Source organism: Convolutriloba macropyga, chromosome 12 (assembly GCF_964194025.1).
Source record: "Convolutriloba macropyga chromosome 12, txConMacr16.3, whole genome shotgun sequence".
Classification (NCBI taxonomy): domain Eukaryota; kingdom Metazoa; phylum Xenacoelomorpha; order Acoela; family Convolutidae; genus Convolutriloba; species Convolutriloba macropyga.
In genome coordinates, this window is record NC_134479.1 from 54009749 (window position 1) to 54029680 (window position 19932).

Here is a 19932-nt window from a genome sequence, read left to right on the forward strand (position 1 = left end):
TTCCCTGTAAAAACCCCGTAAGCTCAGAGCGAGATACCTAAACAACCAGGAATTTCCCTTCAATGCTTGAATAAAAATTTCATATCAGATAATTCACGCTCATGAGAACAAAAACAACAACAACATTGCAAAGCTTAAACAACTAAACAAAGGGCAAGGTCAATTAAGATTATCTAAGTTGATTCTCAAACAGATTTAATTGCTAAGGTTAGTTCTCCAAATCAACAAGTCAATTTAAGAACTTGAATTTTCTATATACCTTGTTTCAAAGTTTCAGTGCCTGTCAGAAAATAGTATTAATTGGCTCAAAAATGCTCTCAAATCATTTGGTTTTTATCATTTTGAACGTTATTACCTTGATCAGTTTAAAAGGTAGGTGTGTTAGATTTTGAGAAAAAATAAGCGACTTTTTCAGTTTGTTGACCCCCCTCCAAGATTATTCCGAAAAGGATCATAGTATTTGCAAACCCCAACCCCAACCCCCCCTCTCCCCCCGCACGGGTCATTTTGAAAAATGATTTACTCCAAGTCTCTGTTTCAGACTATATAAGCAAATAAGTTCTAAAAATTCGCTTAAGAAATGCGTTGAATGTTTAATTCTAGGCTTCAACACTTCACCGCATTTTCAGCAATATTTCTATACTTTCGTAGAATTAAAATTTTAGCATGATTTGCAGAAAAACTTAGTCTGTCCCATTGTAGCCCCCCATGAAAGTATAGCCCCCATTATGGTATATTTACCATGATTGAGGGGGCTATAGGTTATCTGACCATTAAGCTGGGTGGGGGGGGGGGCTATAATGGGAAAGACCCGAAAAACTGTTGCAAACTTGCTGCACGTTTTCCGCACATTCCCTGGCCATTTCCAAGGTTATGAAAACTTGAAAGTCAACACGTCTTTTTACTTCAAAAGCAATCAAAATAGTGCTTATTCCGTGGATAACAGGTGCGTTTGAAGAAAAAGAGGCTTTCGTTATAGAGTTAGAGGTTTCAATATAAGCTGCGGAGTTGAATTCTGTGTATCAAATCCGTTCAAAGTGTGGAAGAAAATCAGACCTGCATTTGAATAGATGAAAAAAAGTAAGAAATGAAAAAAATGTTTTTTAGCGTATAATTGTTTGTCAGTAAGAATTATACGCGTAATTTTGAAGTGCTGAACACGGATACTCGCTAATGTGCGTTCGCACATAATGTTCCGATCCCTTTTCATAATTGACTAATTTATCTACCAAATGAGGAAGAGATTGCAGACTTTCCGAAAATCACATATCGATCAAGAAGAAACAACTAGATGAAAAAACAAAGCTGGATTACAGGGCCAGCGGAACTTGCTCTTTATGAGAGCACTAGAAAAGACTAAAATAAAAATCAAATAATAGCAAACATTAATTACGACCAAATTGCGCAGTCGATGTTTAAAAAACACATTAAACAAAAGAAAATGGAATCAGATAAAAACTCAGCTAAAAAACTGTACTTTATATGATAAAAATGAGACTCGGTAACATTTCGACAGTGAAGAGCAAAAAGTGCAAATTTCAAAAATATGTTACTGTTTTCGAAAGCAACAAATTGCAAAGTTAATAAAACCAATACGTACCAACTCGACTCGTTACAAAAGTAAGTCTGTAAGTTTACACCTCATTGGAAGCTAATGAAACCTGTCACTATCCATAATATGTCAGACAACTACAAAAGGAACGGTAAAACGAAAAAATAACCAAATTCAACAAGAAAGCCTTTTCGCACCGTTAAATTCATAAATTGTATTATCTTCCTTTTCATATTTTTCAAAGACAATTGGGCTACCTAATTAGAGTTATAATGCGGTAAGAAACAAAACAACCTGAGAGATGGGCAATTATAAATCACATATGTCTTAAGAAAAGGCGTAGTACAGAAAGCAAGAAACAATCACTTGAAACTTAAAACAGTCTAAAGTTTGGATCTTGGCTCACTAGAAAGTTGAGGCGATATGCTGTTAGACTATGCAACAAAATTGACAGAAATTAGATAAAAGTGACAAAGTTCAAAAATTGACTGATTCTTTTAAAACAATTATTTTCAAAAATTCAAACAAACCATATATTTCAAAAAACAAAAAGATTAAACTTCAAAATGTCGAAGAAGCCAGTTATGCTTGCTATTAGAGAGACCGAATCATAAGATGACAAAAAACTAGAAGAAAGGCTGAAAATTAAAACTCCTTAAAGGATTATAGAAACCACAGTGTTGGAGCCATTAAAACTTTAGATCATTGACAATCATTAAAAGTTGAATTGAAAAAAAAGTTTCAATAGTTTTGCTCGGATGTTCTTTGACTTCAGAAGGATTTTCTCTGAAAAAGTTCTTTTCGAAAAAAAAAATAAGAGAACCATAAATAAAAACCAGTATCGAAAAACGTCAGCTAAGACTTAGACAACAGCGCAAATTTCGTTTTGGGCAACAGAATTTCAGGAAGCTCTGCCATTAATGAGACTTACTGACTTGTTGACGAAAATGAGAGAACAAAAAAAAGCAAGTACAAAAAAATTCTCTAAAACAAAATATGAAAATCAATCCAACCGTTAGTCATGAAGGAAATTAGTAAATATATTTACTTAAACATCAGTAGAAGCAAATAACGCTTCCGAATTTCATGAATTTGCCGTACGACAGCAGAAAGGACGACAGTTAACGCAAAAAACTCTACAAAACTTTGCAAGAGAGCGGTTCCGTTGCCGTTAAAACTCTAAGGTTTTCATTATTGATTATTGATAACAGTTCTGATTGCTTTCTATTACAACAATGCTGTCCTCCAAAGTACCTGTACTGTAGTTGTCCCCGTCTGGCTAGACCAGGTGACGGCATTTGCTTATTTTATCATGAAGACATTGTATGTACTCTGAAGAAAGATGTATTCAACGATGCATGTGAACTTGTTCTTTTTGAACTAGGCCTCAACAACACAAGTATTGCTGCTGTTGGTGTTTACAGAGTGCCTGGGTCTAACATCACTGTGTTTTTGGACACCATTTCTGTGTTCATGGAAGACATTATTGTGTTGTGGGAGAAAGTTATTGTCTTGGGAGATATCAACATTCATCTCGGCACTGGCGCTTTATCAGAAAGACTCTGGTTGTCATGGCTAGAGGAACACTGTCTTGAACAGTTTGTGAACGTTCCCACACACACACTGCAGGAAATATCCTCGATCATGTAGCAGCGACATCATCACTTACAGTAAGCAATCTTGTTGCTGATAACTTGCTAACATCAGACCATTATGTCATATCGTTCTGTGTCTCTGTGCCCTGGGTTGCGGAGAAGAGGAGGCAACTTATTGCGTTTCGGCGTTGGAAATTGTTTTGCATTGATTCATTTATTCAATTTCTGCATTTTGAAGACACGTTCCAGGCTGTAGATTCTGCTTGTTGTGCGTTTCTATTTGCTATCGAAAAAGCTTTAGATCAAGTAATCCCGAAACGCACCAAGTGGTTCACGTCACACAATTGTCCCTATTTTGACGACGAGTTGAAATTTCAGAAGAGACAGAAGAGGAAATGTGAGCGCGCATTTAGGAAGACTAAAAGTAGTGACTCACTTTTGTCATTTGCGCTTGCAACTGATGAGTACTATCGCCTGTTATTAGTCAAAAAAGGCGAGTACATTAGCTCAACCATTTCCAGCACGTGCAAGAAGCTCAAGTTTAAAGCGCGCTTCTTTGCTTGGAGAGAATCACCGTTGTTTACCGAAAACTCATGGATCAGCGAAGGAATTGGCGAATTGTTTCAATAGTTTCTTTCTAGCCAAGGTTAAGAAGTTGGTTGAATCAATTCCTACGTCAGACTTTCCCACTTATTTTCTGTCGCCTACTTCTCAACTTGATTCTTTTATGACAATAAGCAGCGAAACTCTACTTCATTATATCAACCAAGTATCGAATTCTAGTTGTCCAAAAGAGCCGATGCCAACATCGCTATTCAAGACAGCTTCTTTGCATTTTTGCGACTCTTTGTTATCTCTTATTAATATGACGGTTAGATCAGCGCGTTTCCCCGAGAACCTGAAAAAAGGCTTCGTTGCCTCTTTGATAAAAAAGCCTTCGCTGGATCCGGAGAACTTGAACAATTATCGACCAGTTACTAATCTCCTATTTCTGTCCAAAGTGTTATAATTAGTTTTATTCGAGCAGTTGAAAACATACTTGGAGGTTAATTATTTGTATGGCAAGTTTCAGAGCGCTTATCGCCGAAGACACTCTACTGAGACAGCCCTGACCAGAATCTCTAATGATTTATTGGGCTACTTGGACTCGGGATTTTCTCCTCTTTACGTGGGTCTAGATCTTTCTGCAGCTTTTGATTCGATTGACCATCATTTGTTACTTCGTGTTTTGGAGATGCGTCTCGTTGTCCGATCTGACGCCTTGAAGATGCTAGAGAGTTACCTGATAGGACGTACTCAGTGTGTTTACCTTGATGGTGTCTTTTCTGATGAATCCGATGTTTTGTATGGTGTTCCCCAAGGTTCCATCCTAGGACCCGTTTTGTTTTGTTGCTATCTGCTGCCACTTCAAGATCTATTGTTACAAAGGATCATCGGTTTCCACATGTATGCCGATGACACAGTTCTATATTTTTTGTTCACTAGTCAACAAAATTTTGACGATACCATGAACCAAATTACTACTTTCTTTTCAAGTTTCCGTCTGAAGTTAAATAAAGTCAAGAGTGAGTTTTTATGGCTTAAAAAACCTGACAAAGGAACGGTGACTGTACCACCGCTTTCTATACCTTGTGAAACTGGATTATCTTCGTCTGTTAAACTCCTGGGTGTTCAATTCGATCAGAATTTCTTGATGGAGAAGCAGATCAATCGTGTTGTGTCTTCCTGCTTTTTTAACCTTCGCAAGATTTTCTCTGTCAAACACCACCTTGAAAGGACCATTTTAATTGAGCTGATTAGAATGCAGGTGATCTCACGCCTTGATTATTGCAATATCCTTTATGTATCTCTTCCGACTAAGCTCATTTCAAAACTCCAGCGTGTAATGAATGTTGCGGCCCGCTGTATTTTCTGTTTACACGCCGGAGCACCAACGTCAGCATATATTCGACAATTGCACTGGCTTCCAATCAAGCAAAGATGTCTTTTCAAGCTGTTGCTTTTTGTTCACAGAGCTATCCACAAGCCATCGGACAGTCCATTATATCAACAGGAGCTATTGAAACGAAATACTCGCGTTACGAGAATGAACTATGTGTACAACTTGGAAGTTCCGAAGACCCGCAGTGCTTATGGTAGACGTAGTTTCAGATACATAGGACCAATGGAATGGAATAAACTACCAGCCTCTTTGAAGTCAATCCCCACTGAACTTTGCTTCCGTAAAGCTCTTAAAACCTATCTGTTTTAATTCGCTGTGCACTTTTGAGTTTGTAAAAGGTGTTGAATCTAATAATAAAAATAATAAAAATAATTTTCACTCAAGTCTTTAAAAAAGTAGTTTTTTTAAATGCCTATTGGATCTATCCTTAAAGAGATAACTTGCAAAAGGAACACATTACAAATCTTTTTATATATATATATATATATATATATATATGTATATATATATATATATATATATATATATATATATATATATATATATATATATATATATATATAGAGGCAGATATGCAAAAATCGCAAACAACTTATGAAATTTCGTAGTGAGAAAAACAAAAATTTATTAGTTAAAAACAGAAGTACGAAAAATTTTTGTCTTACTCTTGGAATAAATTATCCTTGTATATATTGAGAGAAAGCTACCTTTGTACAGAAAAAAGATAAAATTGGCAAATTACAAAAACTTCACTGTCATTTTCTTAGAACTTCTATTTTGAAGTTTTTATGAAACATTAGATAACAATTAAAAGCATTGCATAGGTTCACCTAATAGTCTTAAGGAGCCTAGTTGGATCTTTGATCAATACGGTCGAGTCAGGAAACTGCAAAAGAATGACCAATTGAAGGCAAAACAAAAGTCATTTAAAGTTTACTAAAACACATTACCAAAGCCATAAAAACTCTTAGGTTTTTCTGAGGAAATATTAGATATATAGTGGGAGCTTCATTTTTTATTTAACAGGATGAGTCAAGGTTTTCACAACAGTAATCAACATAAAAAACACAAAATGCGAAAAAAAGTTTTGAAAATGAACGCGACCAATGGTAATCCGAACAATTGTTGATTGCAAGGATCCAAGATGTGTCCAAATCTAACCCGGATGTTGATGCCCGTCACACAAAATACTAAACTCTTCCTGTTGTTTAGAAAAATAGAGCAATTATCAATTGAAATATTTCAATCAACCAACACAATGATGCATCTAATATAATTATTGATTTTTTTTTCAAAAAACATTAGAATTAAATTTCAGAAGACTCTTTTAGGAAGCGAAAGGACAAACAGCCCTTTTTCGGAGTGAAAGCGGATGTTAGGTCTCTATTTTCTGCATACGTAAATAGAGTGGGATAGAAAAGCGTATTTGGAGCTATTTTTGATGAAGAACATTTTGAATTTGAAAAAAATTAGCAAACCAATTTACCAAAAGCCCAGGATAAGACCAATCAGTTATCCTCCTGTATCCTTAGTGGTAAAACTAATAACCATTTTAGCCAAACTGGCAACAATTTGGTCAAAAATTGCGGAAAAAGCAAAAAAAAAACAAAAGGAACTCTTCTATTAACAAAATTTATACCTCGAAAACTCCCTGTAATACTGCGAGATCCTTGAAAAATTCGTCTTTTTAGGCGGATATTTATCTAAAAATTATAGTCTCTACACGGTTTACGTTCTCGCAGTTGTTGACCGGGATTGATAAAAGTTCCTATTTCTAACAAAATGAAAAAAGTAGAAGGTCATTTCGGAGCTCAGGTGCTATTTTAGACGCATTTTTATGCCATTATAAAAAACCACTGCAGAAAGGCTCAACCGGAGAGTTCTCGTTCTGATTTTATTCAATGACAATTTACGTACATACTAACAGATAAAAAAACAAATATGTAGTTTTGAAATGGAGGCAAAGTTAAAAAAAATAAGCTCGGGAGTTTTGAGCGCAAAAAACGCTCAAAAATCAAAGTTTTTGAAATCGAACATTTTGAGCTGTTAAGATTGGGGATAAAAAAGATGAGGAGAATATTTGTTGCATTAAAACATATAAAACAAACACTAAAACAAATATACAACAATTTTAGCGTCTTAATACTTAACTTTCAAAACTTCTGGCACATTTTTTGCATAACTTCTACACTTTTATACACAATTTCCAGACTTTAAGCGCATTTCTTCCATAATTTTTACACTTTATTCTTTTACTTTTTCGTCACGTGCCTGAAAAAGTTTCAATACATGTTGATTTTGCGTATCGTGACCACGTTTTCACCTTTTATCTTAGCTAGTTTCTAGACCTTTAATTATTTTAAAATGGCCAATTTTTATAGAAACTCATAATTTGGGATGCAATGAGCTGAAATTAATTAGGAAACGTTAATAAAACTTTAAAACTCTAACTGCTACTTCGTTGGTTAAGACCGTCAGTCGGTACACCTAGCGGGGGTGTGCAGACCGGTGGGGGGGGGGGGGGTGGGGGTTAAACCAAACAAATCTCAAACACAAAGCATATTGCCATTCTAGAACAGAGATCACATAATTTAAATTCCATTTTTTGTTCAGCGCCTTTGTGTGATTGTTCAACGGGTGGTATATCCGGATCAGGAAGTGGCACCCGCACCCGTGAGTCCCTCGACTTTCTACTCCCTGACCCCAAAGATGACCAGGGTCTCAAATGCTTCCAATACAGGTACGTACCAGTTTCACTCCAGGGCGCTCGGGTTAAACCATATCATTCAAACTACTTTGTACCATTTGGAAAAGTTGCAGGATTGTTCATATTTGCCATGCAGGTGATGAGAGGTTCGAAACCGTGCAAGGACGGTAGTTTGTAGTAAGCGGTGAAATGTGGTGAATTTTTGCAAGTTCACCGCTTACTCTAGCGGTGAACTTACATAATTTCACCCCAATTCACCGCAAAATTATGTACGAAATTTGCTGTGGAAAAAACAGCTTTTCACCGCTTATTTTACATATTTTTCCGTTTTTTTTGTTGACCCGGGTGTTCGTTTTTATACGTGAAATTGAGACATAATTGGTCCTAAATTTCTTCCAATGACGATCACACTTGTGTTTAGATTGATCAATTTTGTGATCACAATTCTGTTTCAAAGAAATTATGAACTGTTGATTGTCAGGTCCGGGTACAAGCGTAAGTGCCCTAGTTAATATGTTACTGTTGTCTGCTGAGATTTTTCTCAGACTTGTGTTAGACTACATCATATTAGCGGAATATGAGTGACAGGTAGCGCAGTGTTCGACCACCTATCGCCAAAAAATTCGTCGAATTCTGTTCTTTTTGTAAAATTATGTAAGATCTGCAAGGAATGCGGTTGAGAAAAAAATCACTGCGTACGCAACAATTTTTTAAAAAGAAATCGGTAAATTCTTAATAATAGTTCCTTTAAATTCCTGAAAAAGTTGTGTTTACATACTGTTTTTTTTCGAGAAAATTCAAAATGGACCTATTTTCAGTCTTCCCGTGCTCGGCGAAGTTAGGACAAAGCAGAGAAACCCTTTTTTCGAATGTTGAGATCCTGGTCGAGGTGTCATTGCTAAAACCCTCTAAAACATGCAAGCGTTGCAATGAATTTCATGAAAACTTGCGTTCAATCTGCACGCAGTTTGGTGAATTAGGTGAAAAAATTCTTAAAGCTCAAATATTTTCTCTCCCTTAATAACCGCTAACCTGGCAAAACCAACAAATAAGAAAATTTTACCACGTAGAGGAGTGATCCTGCGATTTAAATACAAAAAAAAATAACTCAAAGGGAAATAATTTCAAAGGGAAAGTGACAGTTAGCGCAGTGGTAGTTGATCAGACTGGTAAGCATAAGGTCAGAGTTTCGAATGTGGGTGTTGAACATGAATTGATAACTTCACTGCTAATATTTAAAAGATTCACTACTGTCACTAAATTTGCCAGATTCAGGCGCTTTGTGGTGAAAAAACATTTTTCGCCGCCATTCACCTCTAATCTTACATTAATTTTTTTCTTAAAATCTTGACTCGGGACCGTTTTGCTCTGTAAAAAATGGGTTATAAACAGACTGTTTTCTATTTCAGTCTGTATTTCTGCCTGATGCGATACTGGACAGGGACTGGAAGAGACAGAACAGTGTCGAGAAACAGCCTTGTCAACTACAATTCCACAAAATTCTCAGAAATGATTGCTCCCTACTTCAGATACATGAACTGGTTCTCATTCCAAGAAGAGGATAAGAGAAACGGTGAGTCAAAAACTGGGACAAAAGTGATCGAATCAAAGAATCTATTTTCTCTTATAATCCACACGGCGGTCTTTTTTCCCAAGCATTTTTCTGAAAACATTACCAAGACGACCCTGTTTTAGGCCTCAACTTAAGTAAAAAAAATTGTGAAAAACAAAACAGTTCACGCTGCTGATTTTCCTATATAAAGTTGAGTGAAAGTCTATTAATGATTAATGTATATTTTGTTGCGAATTCGAGGCTCAGCTCGTTTTAAGGGGAAGGCATGACAATTTCACAACTCCTTTCATAAGTCGAGTAACAACTTCTCAAATCCAGCTGATGTCATTCTATGGGTCAAGTATGGTCTTTAAATGCTTGGTCTTAAAAAAGTGTCCCTCTTTTGTTCGTTTCCCGGTTCTACCACTATAAACTTTTCTTGGCAACCACATCAAAGCCATATGTGGAGTTTAGGGCAATTTGGGAACCTTTTAGTTGGTAAAAAAACAACAATGCTCGGAAAACTCTTAAAAACAAACATGCATTGCACTTTTTAGGAATCATGTAAGAATCATTTAGGTAAAAATTGCAATATATCGTGCAAGGCGCTTAAAGTTGAGACTGCCGCGTAAGTTTTGTATGGTTGTTGAAACAACGTACAAATTGCGCCTGCCGGATTCTCGGATATCGCATAAAAAATAAATATGGATCGTATAAGAAATTTTGGATCTTTTCCGTTTCTCCCCCCCCCCCCCCCCCAGTACGTTATGCGCCCCCAGTTACAGAGCACAGAGCACGTGCCATTACATAGTGAATCATTATGTAAAAATATGGCACGTGCGTCTGGGGGGAGCAAATAATATGCACCCACTAAGCTGGGGGGCACAAACGGAAAAGATCCGAAATTTTTGTACAACCTGTATGAAGCCATATATGGGTCTTACATATGGTTCCCAAGAAAGGTTAACCCGGGGTGTTTATATGCATTTTATTAGAGAAAAGCATTTTAATTGTTAGTTAACCAATTTTTTGAATAATTACTGACAAACTCTATCTGTTTAACAATATCTGTTGCAACACATGTGCTAGTAAAACACATGTTCTTCCACCTAATTAGCCATATATCCAGAAATATTTAGATACTTTGCCACAAATATTCGTTAAAATTAATATTGATCCGCCTTAAAGCATTTTTGATCTGGCTTCGTGATTTCGGCCATAAATTTTCCTTCTGTTCGAATTTCTTATATTCGCATCTAAGTCTCTGAGTTCAATTCAAAAATGTTCTTTTATCAGCAGAAAGCTGCAGATATGTCATGTCCAGCTCAAATTTAGAAAAATGGTAGCCTCGTTTTAAGAAGGGCAAAAGATAATTATGATAACATGGTGCAAAAAATTTCTTTCCACTGTCTGTATACACCTTTTCATACCACGTCAAATTTTAAAAGTTTAGGGGCTTGAGGATCTTCTAAACAGAAGATTTTAACAACCAATTTTGAAAAACTGTCGTGGTCGATAACACGGGTCAAAGAACTCAATAAGTTGAATTTTAAATTAAATTTTGAACTGAAAGTATACAAAAATTAGCTTGTATTTATGGTGGTTATCTATGCAGAGAAAATTTAGATTAGCTAAAAATATTTTACATGATTGGAATGTGAATAGACCTTAACTCCGAATCCCGGAGGTGATTTTCTATTTTCATCAACATTTCATGAGAATCATATATGGCTTGGGTACAATCAATTTCATTAGTTGGAGGTCGGTGGATGTTAAAATCAGGTTTCTGTTGGTGGGAGAATTTGCTTCTGACATATGATTGATATGTCAATAAGATAATGATAGCGCCAAAACAAAATTAGAATTGAGTTTAGTTTTGTGGCCATTACTTATCGACACAGCAATAAAGTTCGTCAGGTAAGTTCTTCTTTCGTTCTTTGAAACTTTAATAAAGAAAACTTCTAAGTTTCTTGATGTTTCTTGGAAACCATCACATCCTTCCTCCTTTTTTAAGCAAGTTTGTGGGTATAGGTTCTCCAAATCTGTCGGGTTGTTTTCTGTTTCTTGTTGATGTTCGTGGAGGCTCTGAGGTTTCGGGTTGTTGGTGCTCTGCAGATGATGTGGCTGCAGAAGCTTCATCTTGAAGTGAAGGTCCCACATCTGTACTCTGAAGTTGTTGTTTTGATTGAGATATGGTCTCCTCCACTGCTGGTACAATTTTCACATTGTCCTCGTCTAGTCTCGCAATTTGGTTGTCGCTCACTAGAATAGTCCGTGCTGAGTTTTCGGGCTGTATGAAAGATGTGTTCAAGCCCTTCCTGATGATGAAGGTAGCAGGAACTGTCTTTGTGTTTTCGTTGGCCTTGAATAGAATGGGTTCGCACAAGTCGAAATCTGCTATTGCTGGTAGTCTCACTCTGCGTCCCAACAAGAGTTCAACTGGAGTTTTGCTCCTCGTCTTTGAAGTGTTGCGATGTGTCATCAGTGCCCTTTGCAGGAATGCTCCAAATGACACATTAAGGTTTGGACTCCACGCTTGAAGTGCACGCTTCACTGTCTGAACTGCTCTTTCAGCTAGTCCATTAGCTCTTGGATGATAAACGGGTGATTCCATTTTCTTAATTCCCAGTGATTCACACCACTGTTTAAGGTCACCACTTACAAATTCAGGACCATTATCAGAAACTAAAGTTTTTGGTATTCCGAATCTTGCAAAGATTTGACTAAGATATATTTTAACTGTTTCTGATGTTCTATTTCCCGCGGGGAAGGCTTCTATCCAACCAGAACCCGCGTCAACAATTACTAAGTTATTGCCTTGTTCCTTAACATAACCCCAGTCCATGTGGAGCCGTTCCCAAACGTCGGCTTCTGGCCACGTAGAGACCGTTTTTCCCAGGCTAGGCCTGTTCAATTGACAATTCTTACATTTACTAACAAAGTGTTGAGCGTCTTGGGTAATGCCAGGCCACCATGCTATCATTCTGACTGATGCCTCAGTTGCATTCTTTCCGGGATGTGTCTCATGCGCTTTTGTCAAAACCAAGTGTCGTAGTTTGGGTGGAATGAAAGGAACAACACCTCTGAAGAGGATTCCATTATGTAAAGTAGGTGCATCTTTCTGTTGTTTGAAACATTTTTCCGCTTCTGAACATTGTTTCCAATTGCCGCTTTTGATTCGTTTCATTATGTCCTGGAAGAGTCTGTTTGTTCCAAGTTCAGTTTTGATTTCTAATTGGGTCAACAAATCACCGTGGGCGAAGTAGATGTTATTGATTGCGAAGCACACTCGATCGTTGTCCAATTCGTCTTCGCCAAAATCCATTCTGCTCAAAGCATCTGCATGGGGTATCTGCTCTCCTGGTGTGTACTTCAACTCATAGTCGAAACCCATTAGAGCTATTGCCCATCTTGTGATTCTCGCTGATGCTGTCTTCGGGATCTCCTCGTCTGGTGCAAAGAGACATTTGAGTGGTTTGTGATCAGTCTGTAGCGTAAATCGTCTTCCAAGAAGGAATTGTTTTAGTCTTGTGACCACAAACACAATTGCCAGTGCTTCCCGCTCTATGTTTGAGTAGTTTTGCTTCGCTGGAGTCAATTTTCTTGATACATATATGAATGGATGTCCTTCTTGCGAAAGAACCCCTCCAATGGCTTTTTCAGAGGCGTCAGTAGTAACTGTTGCTTCTTTTTGTAGACTATATGGCTGTACTAGTGGGTTAGCACATAGTTCATTTTTTATGTCTTCAAAGGCTTTTTGTTGCATTCTGCCCCATGAGAAATCGCTATTTCTCATGTTATTTAAGGGTAGCAATTTTGTTGCAAAATCAGGAATCATTCTTCCATAAAAAAATTAGCTAGCCCAACAAACGATTCGAGTTGTTTATTGTTAGTTGGTGCTTTTGCTTTTTTTATTTTTTCAACATGTTTTGGATCTGGTGCTATTCCCTCCTTTGAAATGGAGTATCCCAAAAAGCTAACGCTATCGACTGGTTTTGAGTTAGATTTTTTCTCATTAATAGTAATGTTTTTCTCACGTAGTCGACTCTTGACTGCAAGCATTCTCTTGTCGAACTGCTCCTTGGTAGTTCCATACACCTACAGATCGTCTTGAAAGATCACAACACCTTTGATTCCTTTGAGTGTTGATTCTATGCAATTCTGGAAGATTGAAGAAGAGTTTTTCAATCCCTGAGGTAGTCGGCACATCTTGAATAGTCCCTGAGATGTGTTGATTGTGCATATATCTTTTGCTTCTTCGTCAAGTTCAATTTGATAGCAGACATCTGAGAGGTCAGTTTTGCCAACGTATGAGGCCCCATGTAGGTTATGGAAGATCGTCTCCATGTCTGGTATTGGGTAGTCCTCATCCATGACCTTGCCATTGATGTGCACTTTAAACTCCACGCAAAGTCTCAGTTCCCCACTCTTCTTTCTCTGCCACACCACTGGAGATGCATTAGTGACTCCTCCTGGCTGTACCGGTTCAAGGATGCCTTGTCTGATCATTTGTTCCAGCTTCTCTGTGACGTTGTCTTGAAGAGATGGAGGTATTTTTCTGGCTTTGCAGAACATTGGCTGTGTTCCTGGTATCAACTTCACATGAGCTTTGTTACCCTTTACAGCAGGTAGGTGCTTGGCTGTGATGTTGTTCACGCCGTGCTTGGGTAGAAGGTCTCTACCAAGTAGTCCAAATTCTGTATCATACTGCACAACTGCAAGTTGTTTTTGAGTGAGCATGCTTCCGTTCCACTCAACGTCACAAGTAAGTGATCCCAGAAGCGTTAATTGATGACCATCATAAGCTTCAAGATGTCTTATCTTACCATCCAACTGAGGTTTACCAAGCTCAGTCCATATTTTTGATGATATCACTGTGCTATCTGCACCTGTGTCTACCTGCATTTTTACTTTGCAGTTATTTATTGAGATATATTCCCTTGTCACAGACATGCTAAAGATTTGTTCTTTAGTATAAAACATTCCCATCTCCGATGCTGGAGATGCTTGCTCTGAAGAAACATTTTCTTCTTCCCAAAAGTTATTCTGTTTATTGTACTTATCTGAATTTGGTTGGGGTCTGCTTCTACACATTTTTGAGAAATGTCCCACCTTTTCACAGGTGTTGCATTTTATTACTTAGCGCTGGACAGGGTCTACAAGAGTGTGGCTTACCTCCACACCTAGAGCACATGTTGTTGTTTTTATTAGCCGTAATTTTTTCATTTGGTTTAACGAAAAGTGTTTTTGAAGTTGAAGCCAACTTCTTCTTTCACCGTAAAGGGCTTATTACCTGATGAAGAACTTGCAAAAGCCATTGCTTGACTTCTGAACTGTAAAATCTCGGTCATTTCAGTAACCGACATTGCTGGTTTTGCCTTAATACCGTCTAGTAGTCTAAGTTTTGCTTCAGGGTCCCTCAAACCTGAGATAAACTTTATTTTTACCAACTCCTCTTCGGGGTTGGCCGCTGTTTTCAATTTTTCGAATTCACAAAAGCGTGCTTCTTCTCTAAAACGTGCTAGGAAGTCGTCGTCTGACTCCCCTACACCTTGGATTACGGACAGAAATTTAGCCCTTTCTGCCGTTACTACTCTCTTTTTAGGAGAAATATAATTTTGAATCGCCAATCTGATGTCTTTATACGGAGTGTCTATCAAATTCCTGGGACTCATTAAGCTCCTAAGTTTAATAATTGCATCTTGCCCGCACATACTAAGAAAGAGATTGGTTACCTGTAAGTCCTGTACAGTACCATCGGTGTTGACCTTGTCCTCTTTCTTCTCTGCGCGACATTTCGCCACAAAAGACATAATCCACGCAGTAGCTGATTCTGCATTCTGTAGATCCAAAATTTGTCTGTCTGTAGCTGGTCTAGACACCATTGTCGTGGTCGATAACACGGGTCAAAGAATTCAATAAGTTGAATTTTAAATTAAATTTTGAACTGAAAACATACAAAAATTAGCTTGTATTTATGGTGGTTATCTATGCGAAAATATACAGAGAAAATTTAGATTAGCTAAAAATATTTTACATGATTGGCATGTGAATAGACCTTAACTCCGAATCCCGGAGGTGATTTTCTATTTTCATCAACATTTCATGAGAATCATATATGGCTTGGGTACAATCAATTTCATTAGTTGGAGGTCGGTGGATGTTAAAATCAGGTTTCTGTTGGTGGGAGAATTTGCTTCTGACATATGATTGATATGTCAATAAGATAATGATAGCGCCAAAACAAAATTAGAATTGAGTTTAGTTTTGTGGCCATTACTTATCGACACAGCAATAAAGTTCGTCAGGTAAGTTCTTCTTTCGTTCTTTGAAACTTTAATAAAGAAAACTTCTAAGTTTCTTGATGTTTCTTGGAAACCATCACAAAAACGAAACGCGTATTTGTAAATAGTAGGTTGAAGTCTCGATGACAGTACGAGCGTGGCAAAAGCGCAATGAAAAGCACAAAAAACTTTACTTCAAAAACTCATCAGTTTGAGGCATGATATGAACGCATAAAAAGTTTAAACAAAACAACATATTTTCCTAATAGGTCTTTCTGAAATGAAAGAATAATTGTCTTGATTGTTATTCAGTATTTACTTTGGATCCTTCTGATTAATGGTATTTTTTGGAAAAACGATGGAGGGGCGTTCCAGAGTGAGAAAGTCTAATGAAACGATTCTCACTTTTTTGATGAAAGATAATAGTTATATTTCAATTCATAAACGACAAAATAGGAAGCATGGCCTTTAGTTTTACTACTTTATTGTTAACAAGTATCGAAAATAATCGTCAAGAATCAGTTATAAAATTTTAGGAGTCCCCCAGCTTGGTAGGTGTATTTTTTATACACCTACGCACGTGCAAAATTCCCAAGACGCACGTGCAAAGTTCTTTTACATAATTTTTTACTATGTAATGGCACTTGCTCTGTAACTGGGGGGGGGGGGTGCATCAATTACAGGGGGCACAAACTGAAAAGATCCCAATTTTACTATTTTACTATTGAACATGCAGTTCAGGTTGTCCGATCACAATTTTATCTGAAAACTTAACCGCAAGTTTGTCATAATAACTGAGAGGAAATTCAAGTCGGGCGGAATTTTCATAGCGGAGTTTGCAGTTAAAAGCTCTAATCATATGGTGGATCTTCTGTGTTTGTACCCCCCGTACGTTATGCGCCCTCCCCCCACCCCTTACCCCAGTTACAAAACACGTGCCATTATAGTAATTCATTATTTTTCACGTTCGCCTGGGAGTGAGAATAATATGTACCCACTAAGCTGCTGGGGTACAAACAAAAAAGATCAGATTTGGGTTTAGTTGTACTGGCTATTGATCAGCGTAGACGGGGTTATGCTAAGTTTTTGTTACGCCGTCAAGGACAGTCGACAACCTGTTCCCAACCATCTGATATAATCTCTCATGATTGACTGAACTTTGAATATAGTGAAATTTGAATAACACCACAAAAATTGTACAACTAGAGGCCGAAAGTAAAATTTTTGACCGCTTTTAACTCCGAAACAACAAAAGTTTGTTCCCTACGTTAGCCAATAGAGCCCGGGTCAAGCTGACAGCGCCGTTTCATTGCATCCTTTTTAAAAAAAGCGCTGAATGCGCTTAAAAGCGGTGAATTTTTTTGAGAAAGTAGCGCATTTCCACGCATTTCTTACAAAACTTTATCGACCTGGTAGACATCAAGTTTTGAAAACCATATTGGCTGAAAAAAGTGATAAAGTGATCACTGCAGACAAAATAAGAATAAATTGATACTAAATTAGTTAATTCCTTGATGCGAAATTTAGTGAAAGTAGCAATGCGTAAATTGGCTTCTAATCCCTATAAACCAAAGGACTAAATTAGGGTCAACAACGAGATCAAAGGATTAAAATCAATAATTTGTTACCATTTACGAACACTTAAAATGAGAAATCTACCGATCTATATACCAGCGTTTGAGTGTTTCACCATTTTTCGCCATCGCTTATGTTTCCTGATATTAATACATGTCTGGGAAAACAGCAACCGTGATGAGTATATTCATGCTGAGTACGATGTGGTTTAAGTTTTGCGATGGGATCAACGCGATATAACAATTCGAATTCACGCACATTTCTTGATGTCACTTATCAATTAGCCCCAAAACTGGGGTAGAACTGCTTAAAAATAGCAGAAGAAATTTGAAGTCACTTACTTTCAGTTCACAATTTTTTGATCAGTTTTAACTAGTGGTTTTTTCCATTTCTGAGGTCTTATACTATCAAAGATTTGTTCCCCGTTTTGTTTTATTTTGGATCTTTTCCAATTGTGTCCCCCAAGTCCGTCATGTTCCCCCAGTTACAAAGCATGTGCCATGACATAGTAAATCACTATGTAAAAAATATGGCAGGTGCGTCGGGGGTTGCAAATAACATACACCCACTAAGCTGGGAGGGGGCACAAACGAAAAAATACCTTTTTTAACATAAACTTACCTAAAACTGACTTTAAGAGTTGAAGACGATTTTTAGGCCACTTTTACTCTTACCCCATTTTACCCTTTTTGGCAGCATATTGCTGCCCAAAAAAATATGTTTGAGTATTGTGCTAGTTTTTAATAAAAAGTCCTTCAATTTCAGTTTCTTGGTTAGCAGACTAGGCTCGCTTTTGAGAGAAGCCGCTTCAAATCCAGTACTGGTCCATTTTCAAAGTAGTAGTGCCTGTGTAGACCCACCCCCCCCCCCCCCCCTCCACACACACACACACACACACACACACACACACACTAACACACATACATTAATGAGGTCCTACAGAAAACCAAGATTGTTTAAATGCCTGCTGTTTGTTATGGAGAAGTAGCAACCATAGAACTTCCATTTATGGCAAAATTTTAGTCATAGAACTTTCTTTTATGGCAAAGTTGTAATTTTAACATTCATTTAAAACTTTTTTGATTTATGAAGTCAATGGTCGATATAAGATGAAAGTTCTACGATTAAAACTTTTCATAAGGTGAAAACCCGGGTTCTGCATAGGCTGAAAACTCGACCCAGATAGTAGAGTACCCTTGGTTTTAGGAGGGTGTTGCAGGTACCAGACGAGTGTCTACATAGAACATGGTCTACAGAGAGGTATGACAGCGGGTGAATACTTTGACAAAATAACGGACTTCACTGACGAGGGAAAATCTCTTGTTTATATTAAGGTATCTCTTACTTTTAAGTATTTTTTCCTTAATACTTACTTCACGTCAATTGAGCGGCACGTTTGTGTTATTTGGATTTGGTTAACCAGATCGGTTATGTAGCCTTCCCCCCAACCCCGAGTGTTTTTATGCCCCCAATTACTATTAAAATTTATTTTTATGTAGCACGTTACAATGCATAAAATAGCACGTGCGCCTGGGGGGGGGGGGGGGGGGTAAATATTTTATGAGTAGGTCTGTGGGTTGGTAGGTGGATGTGTGGGTTAGTGGCAGGCGTAATAGTTTTGACTTCAAAGACAAGTTCCAGTACTGTCTTTCCATATTAATTTTGGATTGAACAACAAATTTACTCTTTATAATATAAGATAAAGAATATTATAATATTATATAAGTCTACGGCTAACCTACCCTAGTCGAGACTTGGAATTTATGAAAAGACCTATTGGTGGGGGGGGGGGATATTGAATTAAATTACACGGTCGAGGACCCTAGTTAAATTCGACCAATTCTTTCCATAAGTCCAGCCAAATTCTTTTCATATGCAAAAATGAGGCAAACTAAAAAGTTCCGAAAACATCTGGGTTTGATCTCTTGACCTTCCCCAATCTTACCCAATGCTTAACCAATTGCGCTACATGTCCTTAACTTTGAAGGAAATTGAAAACAAGTCATTATAACGGTCGAGAGCGTAATTCCAGGACATGTTTTATTGTCCAGCCAAATTCAAGAACACCTTCATTGTACCAGCCAAATTCCAGGACATCGCATTAGGTCCAGTCAAACTCTTTTCACACACAATATTTGTCGAGGACAGTCTTTTCATACTTTTAATCTGTCGAAGACGGTCTTTTAATAATTCCAGGTCTCGGCTAGCCTAGCTTTACGTTTTTTGTTTACAATCAAAATTTGGTTTCTCTTTTTCAGCTCAGATATGACAGTGAATGTTGCCACAATGTCATCACCCAAATCGGTTTCGGAAAAGGCTCTTTGAAGATCGTGGGTGGGAAAAAGGGGAAAGATTACATATTCCCGCCTCTGGGCAGAGAAGATCTTCACGTGTTCTCATGGAAAGTGGTTTCAAGAATCATCAGTTTCGACTGGTTCAAAGATCAGGTTATTTGCAAGGAACGTGAATGGGTGTGTGCGGCCGACGGGGAAAAAACTGCGTCTAGTAACGAGAACAGACGAGGGAAAAGAGTCAGCGTTATTGAGACAATTATCCCAGTCGTCAGATCTAAACAGCCATAATTATTAACAATATCAGTTTCGAAAGTTCAAATTAAATTCACATTTTTTTTGATCCAAACCTTTTAAAGTGTTTAGCAAAATGAGAGAGAACTACTATACCGAAATTTAATTGTATATTAAAAATGGTTGACAAGAAGCTCTAC

General features: G+C 37.5%; 1 protein-coding gene across 1 annotated transcript; it reads left to right on the forward strand.

Moving 5' to 3' along the window:
• The first annotated feature begins 247 nt into the window (after positions 1–247).
• LOC142350544 (uncharacterized) lies at positions 248–19789 on the forward strand. Its single transcript, XM_075402393.1, has 5 exons — positions 248–372; positions 7703–7829; positions 9206–9369; positions 18414–18541; positions 19466–19789. Exons 1-5 carry the CDS (start codon positions 312–314, stop codon positions 19787–19789), a joined length of 804 nt encoding a protein of 267 aa, XP_075258508.1. The 5' UTR covers positions 248–311.
• The last annotated feature ends 143 nt before the right edge of the window (positions 19790–19932 follow it).